The 13,059-nt window shown below is 39.2% G+C and overlaps 1 protein-coding gene across 1 annotated transcript; it reads left to right on the forward strand.

Annotated features, from left to right (window-relative positions):
- Positions 1 to 3,642: 3,642 nt before the first annotated feature.
- On the forward strand, positions 3,643 to 4,572 carry LOC131416648 (olfactory receptor 1A1-like). Its single transcript, XM_058559307.1, is given in 1 exon segment — positions 3,643 to 4,572. A coding segment is annotated over 1 exon segment (930 nt).
- The last annotated feature ends 8,487 nt before the right edge of the window (positions 4,573 to 13,059 follow it).

Consider the following 13,059-nt stretch of genomic DNA (forward strand, 5'->3'; position numbering starts at 1 on the left):
AGGACTCTTGTGTGTTCTGAATACTAACCCTTAATTGATATGTGTGTAGCAGATGCCTCTTTCTAGTGCGTGACTTGCCTTCCCATTTCTTTTTAGTGTCTTTTTCATACAAATGTTTTAAATTTAAAGTAGTCTAAATATAACATATTTTTTCTTGTGTTTTGTGTGTTTTGTGCCTGGTTTAAGAAGTTACTTCTTTCCCTGATATCACAAACATATTTTTCTCTAAATTTTTTCCAGCTTTATCGAGATATAATTCCGTATAACATTGTATAAGTTTAAGGAGTACAGTGTGTTGATTTGATGCGCTTATATATTCCTCTAAAATTTTGAAGTTTTGTTTTTCACAATTAATCCTTTAAGAATCATTTTTCTGTATTATTTTTCATATACGGGTATCCCGTTTTTCCAGCACTCTTCAGAATGGTCAGTCCACCCTTTTCCTCTGCATTTCTAAAGCAACCCATGTTATATACCAACTTCTAATAAATACTTGATCTGTGTCTGACTGTCTAGTCTATTACATAGGTCTCTTTTTCAATCCCTAAACCAATACTATTCCACTGTTTGAATTACCATAGTAAGTCATTTTGATACCGGATGGGGCATTCCTTCCTCCTTATTCTCTATCCTCAAATTCTCTTAGCTCTTTATGGCTCATTATTCTTCTGCATGCTAAGTGCCGCTTACAAGAAACCTCTGGTATTTCCATTGGGATTGCATTGAATTCATAGATTACCTGGAGAAGAATTGACCATTTTACCACATTGATTCTTGCCATTCACGTTGCTTATCTCTCCATTTTTTTGGATATTCTTTTTTTGTCCTTCAGCCAATTTTTGAAACCATTTGGACCTCTTTTGTTAGAATTATTTCCAAATGCCCTAATATTTTCTATTGCTATTGTGAATGAGGAATCTTTTTATCATATTTTCTATTTTATTATTATTTAAGTCTAAAAACAGTGTTGATTGTTTTTAATATTGGTTTATATCAAAGAAACTTGCTGATATCTCTAGAGATTCCCTTGGGAATCCCTGATTGATCCAGAGAATCCCTTGGGTTCTTTTTGTAGACCATCATATTTTCTGTGAATGTTATCCTTTTGTTCTTTCTCTTCTAGTTCTAATATATCAAAAAAAAGAATTTCTAGTGTTATTTCAGACATAGGACAACACTTCAAGTGTTTCATGTGGGGAACTCAAATTAGCTCTCTAATTCATACAGATCTGTGGCACATCTCCTGTACCAAAGGGGAATTAGCACACCAGACCCCAGGCTTAGGGCTTTATTTTTGGTTGGAAACCCCAAGGGGGCACAACAGCATCAACTATGGCTTACAACTCTTGCTCTGAGTTTTCTTTTTGTTTCTCATACCTACATATTCCCATTTCTTTCTTTTAGATTTGTCTGTGTGTATTTTGTATTAATTTTTAAATTTAACTAAAATTTCTATGTGTATTAATTGGAATGGGACCTGTCGACATTAGCTTAATCCACCATGTTGAGAGAACCCCACCTCTAAAATATTACACTCCCATAACATATGAACTAACTGTAGTCTCTGAGCGCTTTAGCTTTATTGAACCCTCCCAACCCTGAGATATTGTGATTCTGTGTGCAGATAGGGTAAGACATTTCGTGAGAGAAAACCAAATTTCTTTAAGAACAGAGATGAAAAAGCACATCATATTTGGGTGAAATATAATTATAACTGAATCCATGTGCCTAGCATATAATTCACAAGTCTACTATAGGAGACGTTGAGAATCGGTGACTGAATTAATTATAGATTGAATTAATTAAGTACAATTATCTTTAGAAAAGTTAGTGAATTACTTAGGATACCCTGGACTACAGTAACAAAGATGACAAAATGTGTAATGGTTTAAACGGAATGAAAGTTTATTTCTCTCTTATATAACAGTCCCAGTGGGTGTCTTCTTGGTGGATGGTAGTCTTCCTGGATGTGGAGAACTAGGGACACAGGCTCATTCTACCATGTAACTCTACCATCCCATACAGCCTCCTGGCCATTTCCATCCAGCTGGCACAAGGGTGGAAAGAGTGTGGAGAAAGCCCAGAACTGGAACACATAGATGGATTGGCTAGAACTCAGTCACATGACCATATCTCGGTGCTAGGGCATCTGGGAAATGTCTAATTGTGTGTCCAGGAAGAAGAGAACAACATAAATTTGATGAGCAGCTAGTAGTCTTTGCCTTAAGTAGTGTGCCTCAGAGTGCAAGTGGATCAAAGAGGAGAGGATCTGTGGTCAAGCAGTTAAGGGAGCATTACAATATTTCAAGTAGAAGATGAAGATGATCTAAGCTGAAGTTCTGAGACAATAAGTAGAAAAGTTGAGTTATGTAAGAATTATTTTAAATGAAGAATCAACAAGATTAGATGCAGAAGTGAAGGATAAACTGGGTGAGTGTGCCTGTAAGCATCCCACATGTGAGAAATCCAAGAAATAAACCTTGATTTAACCCAAGAAATATTGAGTGCAAACTTACTGGTTCATACAATGACAAATATTCCACAGTGATCTTTCTGGGAGTGATAAAAATAAGCAAAGTATGGTTTTCATCCTCAAAAAAGCTTGTAAACTACTTAGGTTGGATGTGCAGAGTATGGGGTTTGGACAGATATGTTGGCAGGATGGCTGAACACAGAAATATGAGAAAGAGAGATCAAGCCTAAAGCTTTAGATCTGAGAGTTTACTAAGCAGTAGTTAAAGTGGCTATGGAGTTGGATGAGCCACCAAAAGAAATAATAAAGAAAGAGAAGAGAAGATCAAAGAGAAAAGCTTATTATCTATATATTATGTATATTAGAGAGTTTTCCAAAGAGATAAAGCCTATCACTTCTTGGCCTTTTGGCTAAGATCAAGTGAAGAGGTAAAGCCTATCAAAGGAGGTGGTGAAAATCTTCTTTGAAAATGGGACGGACACTTGGGGAGGAAATTCACTAGGCTTGTTTATGCTAGGACCTAAAACCACTGGTCATTGTGATTTACAACCTTCCAATGTCAGCGTTACTTCCTGGGCTCTGGGATCACTATGAGTTTGGTCATTGGAACAATTCCTAGTTCAGGCTGGTTCTTGTACTAACACACTCTGCACTGGAGTGTTTTGTAAAAGGCTCCAAAATGCTGTCCTTTCTTTATCAAGTGTGATAAAATTAGTGTGTGATTCTGGCTTCTCCATTAAGTTGTAAAGTCCCTGAAAGCAGAGACTGTGTCTTACATGTTGGATAAGTGGATTAATAAATTGTATTTTCCACAATTTGTGATTTTTCCACAAGCCTCACAAAGTATCTAGCACATGCAATATGAATATTAATATTTGTAAATTGATTAAATCCTAGGTGTTCAGGTTGTGGTGAAGGGATGGGGGAGGATGGGCACTTCTGATGCATAGATTTCTCACTTCTTAGACATGAGTGTCCAGGGCTAACTGTTGACTAGTCACACTGATCAACGAGGATATTTTCCCAAAATATTGGCTATCTCTGATTTAGTAAACTCAAGTAGAGATGGCTGATCACTTGCGTCAAAACTGGTGGATAAGAAAGATTGTTACACACAGTGACTTCACTAATAATTCTGGTTTCTTCTCCCCTTTCTTAACAAAGGAGCCATGAGGGGAGAAAACCAATCCTCCACCCTGGATTTCATCCTCCTGGGAGTTACCGGTCGGCAGGAACAGGAAGATTTCTTCTTCATCCTCTTCCTATTCATTTACCCCATCACATTGATTGGAAACCTGCTCATCATCTTGGCCATTCACTCTGACATTCGCCTTCACAAACCCATGTATTTTTTACTTGCCAACCTCTCTTTTGTTGACATCTTCCTCTCCTCTGTAACAACCCCTAAGATGCTGGCCAACCATCTGTTGGTCACCAAAGCCATCTTCTTTGGGGGATGCCTAACACAGATGTATTTCATGATTGCCTTGGGTAACACAGATAGCTATATCTTGGCAGCAATGGCATATGATCGTGCTGTGGCCATCAGCCGCCCGCTTCATTACACAGCAATTATGAGCCCACGGTCTTGTGTCCTGCTAGTTGTCTGGTATTGAGTTGTTGGAAATGCCAATGCCCTCCCACACACTCTGCTCACAGCTAAGCTGTCCTTCTGTGGAAACCAGGAAATAGCCAACTTCTACTGTGACATTACTCCTTTACTCAAGCTGTCCTGTTCTGACATCCACTTCAATGTGAAGATGATGTACCTAGGAGTTGCTGTTTTCTCCATGCCATTACTATGCATCATCATCTCCTATGTTCAGGTCTTTTCCACAGTCTTACAGGTTCCATCCAGCAAAGGTGTGCGCAAAGCCTTCTCCACCTGTGGATCCCACCTCACAGTTGTTTCTTTGTATTATGGGACAGTCATGGGCATGTATTTCCGCCCTCTGACTAGTTACAGCCTAAAGGATGCTGTGGTAACTGTGATGTACATCGCAGTGACCCCAATGTTAAATCCCTTCATCTATAGTCTGAGAAACCAAGACATGAAAGCTGCCCTGGGGAAACTCTTCAGCAAGAGAATCTCCTCATAACCAATGTGAGGTCATACACTGGAGACTGCAGTCACCAGTTAGGATGCACTTGAAAGTCCTGTCCCAGCATCCTTCTTCTCCAAGAAGCCGCCTTTTATCTTTCCAGTTAGAAATTCTTCTTCTCAGAAATTTGTAACAGTTTATGATACATCTTACTGAAATTATCACTTTGTACACTTTATTGTCCTTTTGGCAGAGTGGTAGCACAGGAATAATGGGTTCATTTCTCAGCTAAGCTACTGACTAGCAGAGTAAAGTTGAGAAGGTCTGAAGCTCAGTTTCTACATCTACGTATTAGGAACACTAATATCTGCCCCAACACTGTCACAGGGTGTGAGGGTCACAATAGTCCATGATTTTAAGGCTATAAATCACTATTCAAATGTCAATTTTTATTGAACTATTATGCTTAATCACCCCTACTATGCTTGCAAACCTCCTAGGGCAGGAGCTGTCCTAACACCTCACTGTACCTTTCACAATCTTGGTCATATGAAGTGTATCCAATAATTCTTGGTGGAAAGTGAAATGAACAAATGAAAAGATCAGTATCTAATTGTAATCTGATAATGATCAGACATAAGCAGACGAGATATTATTTACACATCCATTAAAATCTTTAAAGGAACTGACCTGGGGAGATATTTTTGTTCTTACTGTGTTGTTGATTAAGCTAGACTGTTTCTAAAGAGCACAAGATTCTCTCTGAAATATTACTAAAATGACACTCATCAACAGTTATTGAATTTTAAAGTAATAAATATTCTGATTCACTTAATATAATAAATTGCTGATTTAATTAATTATAACTGAAATAATGCTACAATGACAAAAAAATGGAGTGCCAAATGATAAATGAAGAAAAAAGAGCAGCATTGAAAATGATGTGGCCATGTTTCTCCAACGTGGCCCCGGGAAGATGAAGCTTTGATTCTGAGTGACCAACCCTGATTATATAGGTGATATTCCCCAAAATAGAGACAGTTAATCCGACAGGTCACTAAATACCCACTAAGGAACTCCACTAACTATGATTTGGTTCTGTTCATGAGAAAATCATAAAATGTTTACAAAATATCGTAATATATAAGTGATTGCCCTTAAATATTGTATTTCCAAACAGGATAATGTTTGGAAGAGGTGGATTGAATGTATCTTAGAACAGTGTGCAAGTGGTTCTATTATCTACTATTTTTAACTGCCAGTAAAAATATAAAATTATCTTCTACAGGGGCAGAGCCGGTGGCACAAGTGGTTAAGTGTACGCGTTCTGCTGCGGCAGCCCGGGGTTCACCGGTTCGGATCCCGGGCGCACACTGATGCACCGCTTGGCAAGCCATGCTGTGACAGTGTCCCATATAAAGTGGAAGAAGAGCCGGTGCCATGGCTTAGCGGTTAAGTGCTCGCGCTCCGCTGCTGGCGGCCCGGGGTTCAGATCCCAGGCGCGCACCAATGCACCGCTTCTCCGGCCATGCTGAGGCTGCGTCCCACGTACAGCAACTAGAAGGATGTGCAGCTATGACGTACAACTATCTACTGGGGCTTTGGGGGAAAAAATAAATAAATAAAATTATAAAGTGGAGGAAGATGGGCATGGATGTTAGCCCAGGGCCAGTCTTCCTCAGCAAAATAAAAGACGAGGATTGGCAGATGTTAGCACAGGGCTGATCTTCCTCACAAAAAAAAATAATAAAATAAAATTATCTTCTATAGAAAATTCACATTGCCAAGAATTTGTCCATGGATGTTGGAAGATGACATTATTCACCTTTTAATGCTTTCTGGGTCTCTAAAACACCAAGGATGAGAACTATCAAAATTTTGACCCAAAGTGATTTCATTACAAATGCATATGAATCGGTGTGAATGAATGACCAAATCATGGAGAGAAGGAAGATATTTCATTTAGGGAATTTTCAAGTTTGGCTAATGAAAATGCTGTATAGATTTATTGTCTGTTTCTCCCCACGAGAATGTGAAGATTTGGCATCTATTTTGTTCTCTGCTATATTGTCAGCCCTTAGACAATCCTGACATATAGTAAATACTTAATAAATTTGTATTAAATGAATAAATGTATCCTTCAATATTATGTTTAAATAAGGAATGCAACAAGGTTAATTTTGCTGTTATGGGTAAACTCAAGAAGGCCAAATGGTATGAGATATTTAAAATATTTCCCATAGCGAAATAGTAAGTGCCAAAGAGCATAGTATAAAAGAAGAGCTGAGGAGGTAGAACTCCATACCACTTAACTGCTCTGTCAGTCTCACATTATTCCTCTGCTTTAACTTAGAGAAAGGAAGTTGACTTCCTCTATTGTATTTCCTACAATAATCATAAGAATCTATATGTAAGTTTATAACTTTAAATGCAAATAAAAATCATTGCAACTATATGTCACGTTGTTGTCTCAGCCATCTCCCTTTGATTCTGTCAAACATGCTGTCCTGGAGTCATTTTAACACTATAATTTAAATTACTTCATTACTTTACTTTTCTAGACTAAGTCTAGAAAAGACTATCTAGTTGATATGTCAGTTTGGGTCAGTTAGGGTCCATTCAGGAAACAGAAATGACATCTGGTATTTTTAAACAAAGAAGAATTAATACAGGGAAGCAGATACATAAGTGTGTCTGGAAGGAGACTGAAGGAGAAAAAAGATGAATGCCTAAGTAACCAGAGATTATTAACTGCAGGAAGTTACTTCCCCTAGTTACAAAAGGGAAAGGTTGTGTTACCAGAGCCTAGGAGCTCAGAAGAGGGATGAACACACATCTGATACTCATATCCTGAGGTGAGCCGCCGAACAGCTGCCACTGGGTCTTCACCTGCTGTGTTGACTCAAACTTTCATTCTTGAGGGTTCTGAGTCCTTGATAGTACTGGGTTGTTGTTGTTGCTGTAGTTGCTATTAATCTCTGCTATTGGGCGTGGAAATACAAAAGGCATCCCAGACATAGTTATAGACAGGGTCCTTCTTGCCCCCCATTGTGCAGCAGCAAAACAGTGTCCTTGGTAATTGAGTCAGTCATTCCAGCCAATACGGAAATCTCTCTTTTTCTGAATGGCCCCAGAGACCTGCTACAATTTGACTGAATCTTAACAACATAATAGTAATATTCAAAAATGCAATCCCAAAAGACTATTATTGATACCCTTTATTAAGGTTGTAAACAGCTAAAGCAACCAAAAAAAATTAACTTTCTGGGAATAGGTATATATGCATTAAAAGTGCATTAAAAATGAAAGCAAGGCAAAGATGAACACAGGATTCAGGATGAGAGGAAATTCTAGAGGGGAGAGTCAGGAGAGTATAACTGAGGGCATCATATAGCCAGATGCAAGTTATGACTAACGATCTTTCAGGTTGCATGGTGGGTCTAAGGGTGTTTACAACATTATCCAGATAGAATCATGATAGATGATGATTGATTGATAGATAGATAGGTAGGTAGATAGATAGATAGATCGACAATAAAATCTCTGCATGAAGTAGTGATGAGAGTTTGTCTTGAATTAAGATTAGATAAAGAGAAGTAAGGGAGCGGGGAGGAGTGGTGAGACCATGAGTTTAATTCGGCAGCTCTTAGAGAAATCTAAAGAAACAGCAAAGATATAAAGGATAGTGATGCAAAGGTAATGTGGAAACAGAAACAATAGAATATGAAAGTAGTAAGTAAGGAGTTGTCTTCAAGGTTTTGAGGTTGAGCCACTAAAAGGAAAGTGATGCCCTTAATGAAAATAGCGAACAAGAGGGTAATTTAAGAAATATTAGTTTCGGGCCAGCCCCGTGGCTTAGCGGTTAAGTGCGCGCACTCCGCCGCTGGCGGCCCGGGTTCGGATCCCGGGCACGCACCAACGCACCGCTTTTCAGGCCATGCTGAGGCCGTGTCCCACATACAGCAACTAGAAGGATGTGCAACTATGACATACAACTAGCTACTGGGGCTTTGGGGGAAAAATAAATAAATAAAATTATAAAAAAGAAATATTAGTTCCTTTTTTAGCATGTTTGCAAGTGTTCCTGTGGGACATTTTCATGGAGGTATTCAATTAAATGGTAGAAGGAAGATATGAAACTTTGAAGTAAAATTAACAGAGCATGGATCACCGTGGAACTGATAAGTAAAGTTACAGAAATAGATGAAATCATTTAAGAATATGAGACTGAGACCCAAGCCTGAGACTCCTGTATACAAGAGTGACTACATTTCGAGAAAGGGGGCCATGACGCAGCATGAGGATTCTAGTGGGGGAAGTAAGACACTTGTACAATCTAGACTTAATGTCAAGCTACGTGTTTCTCTCGTTTTTCTATCAGCCAAAGCGCATCACACAGTGTATCATCACAGTAATTTTGAGTGAGCACTCAATTGAAAAAAAATGAAACAATAGCTAACACAAGGAAGAAAATAATAAGTGCTACAAAGGAAATTCAAAACATGCCCTGTATGTTTAGAGAAAATAGATATTTCATCAAGTATCAAATATACATGTGTGTGTGGTCATGTGTGTTTACTATATTGCACATATTCTTGTCTCTTTTAATTTTCAAAATAGCCCTGTGGCATAGATGGAAATAGCCCTCTTCTACAGATAAGAAAGCCATATCTCTGAAAGGTGAAGTGGCTTATTCAATAGCTTTCAATTAGTAAAATGCAGATCTAGGATTTGAGCCCAGTTTCCTCACGACTAATGCTCTTCCCTCTATTCCACAGCTGACCCACAGAGGAGATATAAAATACTGAGGGATATATAAGTAAGTCAGGATGTGTGCACCAGCAGGAGACATGGCTAGAACTTTGACAGCAGAGAGAACACTCCATCCTCTGTAGAGCATGAGCTACAGGGCAGAGAAGGGAAACATGGACTCATATAGAAGTTATTAAACTTTGAAGAAGAGGACAGAGAGGATCCTTCATTGTTTCCATCCTCACCATCTTCAATCAGTCAATCCAGATTTATCCAGTGCAGACTGAAGGAGATGCCAAAGAATTCCACAAGTAACACGTGGCAATAACATAAATCACAGATGTCGTACTCCATTGTTCCTTCTGGCTTTCCAAGAAGTCATGGGAAAATTTAAAATATGTGGCATGGGGCCATGGGTTTAGGCAAAAATCAAAGCAGAAAACATATTCCTTCTCTAAAATTATGCCTTCCCTATTCCTGAAGAAAGGTGTAATGAGAACCAGTGTCCTCTGAGGATGGTTGCTCATTGTCTAGAGTTAAGGAGGAGCAGTGGGGTGGACTCTCAGATGGTCCCAGCAAGCCTTGCAAGACCTTCACATGTTGCCTCAACCCCCAGCCCTTCCCTGTTCCCAGGAGCTATGATATAGGCTCCTGTTCCTGAGTGATCCCAAACTTTTCCAAACCTGGAACTTATGTATTTAACAAAAACACGTATAACATTGAGCTGGGTGCCAAGCACTTGACAAATGTTAGCTTCCCTTGTGAGTTAGGTATTACTGTTATCCTGATTTTACATGCGGAACCTCAGACCTAGAGAAGTTAAATAGCCTATCCACGGCCACACAGGTAGTAAGTGGTGATGCTGTGATTCAAACTCAGGTGGTCTGACTCCAGGCTTTATGCTCTCCACCATTATGGTTTGCTGCCTCTCTAGCCCTCTTCCCGACTGAAAGGGAACGGTTCTGGGATCCTTTATCAACTTCTGGCTGTTCATTTCCCATTTACATCTGCAGGTGTAAGTGGAGGCATCAGAGCCAGATCTTTGGAACAAGTATCTCAAATAGACACAAAGAATGAGTTAGATCTGAGTGGTAGAAGGGGCAATAGGTTCTTTGAGACATACGTATCCACTGCTCCTCCTATGTTTAGTGTTTAAAAGCAACAAGCACAGAAATATGTGATGGTTGTGATTTTTGAGTATTTAGAATCTGTCCAAGATTAGAGAGATTATGTTTATTCTGTGTAGCTCCAGAGGGCAGGTTTATGACTAATTCCACCTCAACTAATATTTGTTTGCCTAATATTTATTTACTTAATATTTGTTTACCTAATATTAGGTACTATGCTGTGCTATGGAGTTTTCATCCAGGAGAGCACCAAGCAAAGGAAATTAAAATAGCATAGACCTTGGCTCCCAGGTCTAGGCTATTTCTTGGCTTCTAATTATAAATGTATTGTAAAAGAATAGGCTACCTCATCGAGCAGCAAACTCACCAGGCAGGGATGTCACAAGAGAATATTTTCTCCAGGCAGGAAAGTGTTCTAGATTCTTGCTATTTAAAGTGTGCCTCAGGGCTGGCCCAGTGGCGCAAGTGGTTAAGTGTGCATGCTCCGCTGTGGCAGCCTGAGGTTCGCCGGTTCGGATCCCGGGCGCACACCGACGCACCGCTTGGCAAGCCATGCTGTGGCGGCATCCCATATAAAGTGGAGGAAGATGGGCGTGGATGTTAGCCCAGGGCCAGTCTTCCTCAGCAAAAAAAGAGAAGGATTGGCAGATGTTAGCACAGGGCTGATCTTCCTCACAAAAATAAATAAAGTGTGCCTCACTGTTCATCAGCACCCCATCACCTAGGAGCTTGTTGGAAATGCAGAATCTCAGGCCCCACCCCAGACCTGCTGAACCAGAATCTGCATTTCCACAGGATCTCCGGGTGATTTGTGTGTCCATTGACAGTTAGAGAAGCACTATTCTAGGTGACATCTGCATCTACCTCAACTCTGGGATTTTGCTTCTGTAACCCTACAAAAAGGGGGAGAAAATAGCTCTGCCCCAAGGAGGCCAAACCCTGTATTCAGCTCCCAGTTCTTCCTTTAACCAATTGCAATGTATGACTCTTATTTAGATCTGATTCAAACAATAAGTTATTTTTAAGTGTATAAGGCAAATGGAGAAATGTGAACCATAACTGGATATTTGATTATATGAAAAAATGGATGTTATTTTTTAGGTGATATAATCGTCTGGTGGTTATTTTTTTTTTAAGTCTCTGTTTTTACGGATACACAGAAATATTTACCAATGAAATAATATGATGTCTGCGATTTGCTTCAAAGCAACCCAAAAGGATGTGTGGGTTGGATGTGGTAGGGATTATAGATAAAACAAGCAAGTTTGGTCAAGAGTCATTGATTGTTGGAAGGGATGATGGATATTTAGATTGACTTCACTTTGGCTCACTTTTTTGTACCTAAGGATACCCATGAAATCATGGGTCTGATGTGCTAGTATTAGGGTTTTTTCTAGTACATATTTGAATAAATATATAACCTTATATAACCAATATATAACTTTAATATATAAAGTATACAATATAAATTATGTATATTAATATATGATATATGCGTATGCAATATAAAAGTATAAATTAAAAAAGAGTTTCAATGTAGCTTTCTATTTTTATATATGTTTGAAATATTGTATAATAAGTTTAAATAAGTATTATAAATTCAAGGAAAAAGCGGTGGTCTTCCAAAACAACCAATAAAATTACTCTCAGATTTTAGGCATCCTTCTTGACACTCCTTGCTCTCCCTCACCCATCCCTATCCAATAAGTCACCAATTTCTGTGGATGAACCACCTTTATCATTTTGGTATCTTCCTCTCTTCTCCATCCCCATAGCTGCAGCCTTCCTTCGGGCCCTCAACACATACATCAGTTCATCAGCCACGTGGTCCCAGTGTAACCTTTCCAAAATGCATACCCGCTCCTGTCTCTCTCCTGCTTAAATTCCATCAAGGTCTCCTCCATGGTCTGCAGAATTCTGCTCTTTCTGCCCAGCCGAATTGAATGAATTGCAGTTCTCTGATCAGGCAATGCTCTTACTGACCCTGGGCCTTTGTCCAGCTTACCCTCTACTCCTTAGCATTCCCTTTTTGTCTCTTTTCTCTCTCCCATCTCCCCCCAAATAATTTGTCCTCCATAATTCAGTCTGGGCATCATCTTCTGCAGAAAGTCACCCCTGACTACACATTGTTGGGGGCTTCATTTTCATACCATCAATCATGCTCTCTAGCCACAGTGTTCCACGTGTAGTTCCCACATATATCAGGGTCCTCTGAGGTCAATATTATTTTCCAAGTAATACTAAGACATTATTTGCTTTTTTCAGTGTGTTATATTTGCACCGATGGTGCAAAAGCAATGGTGGGTAAGACTGCTGGTGTCTTTCCACGCAGCAAGGCAGTGGCACCAAACCATAGTGGTTGCCATTGCATTCTTCACCATCACACACTTTCAGTAAAAATCTTTTTTTAATTTTTAAAGACTAGTGTCACCTAAAAAGGTCCTTGATGAAGCAGTAAAAATTATTACTTTCATTACCTCTTAAGTACACATCTTTTTAAATATGTATACTTAATGTGAAGTTCACGTAAAGCTCTTCTGCTGCGTGCTGAAGTTCAACGGTTGTCTCAAGGAAAAGCACATGTGAGAGTGAGCTGAGAGACAAACGAGCCACTGTTTTTCCTGGAATACTATTTTAGTTAAAGAAACAATTCATGTACTACAGC

This window comes from Diceros bicornis, chromosome 18, assembly GCF_020826845.1.
Source record: "Diceros bicornis minor isolate mBicDic1 chromosome 18, mDicBic1.mat.cur, whole genome shotgun sequence".
Taxonomy (NCBI): Eukaryota; Metazoa; Chordata; class Mammalia; order Perissodactyla; family Rhinocerotidae; genus Diceros; species Diceros bicornis.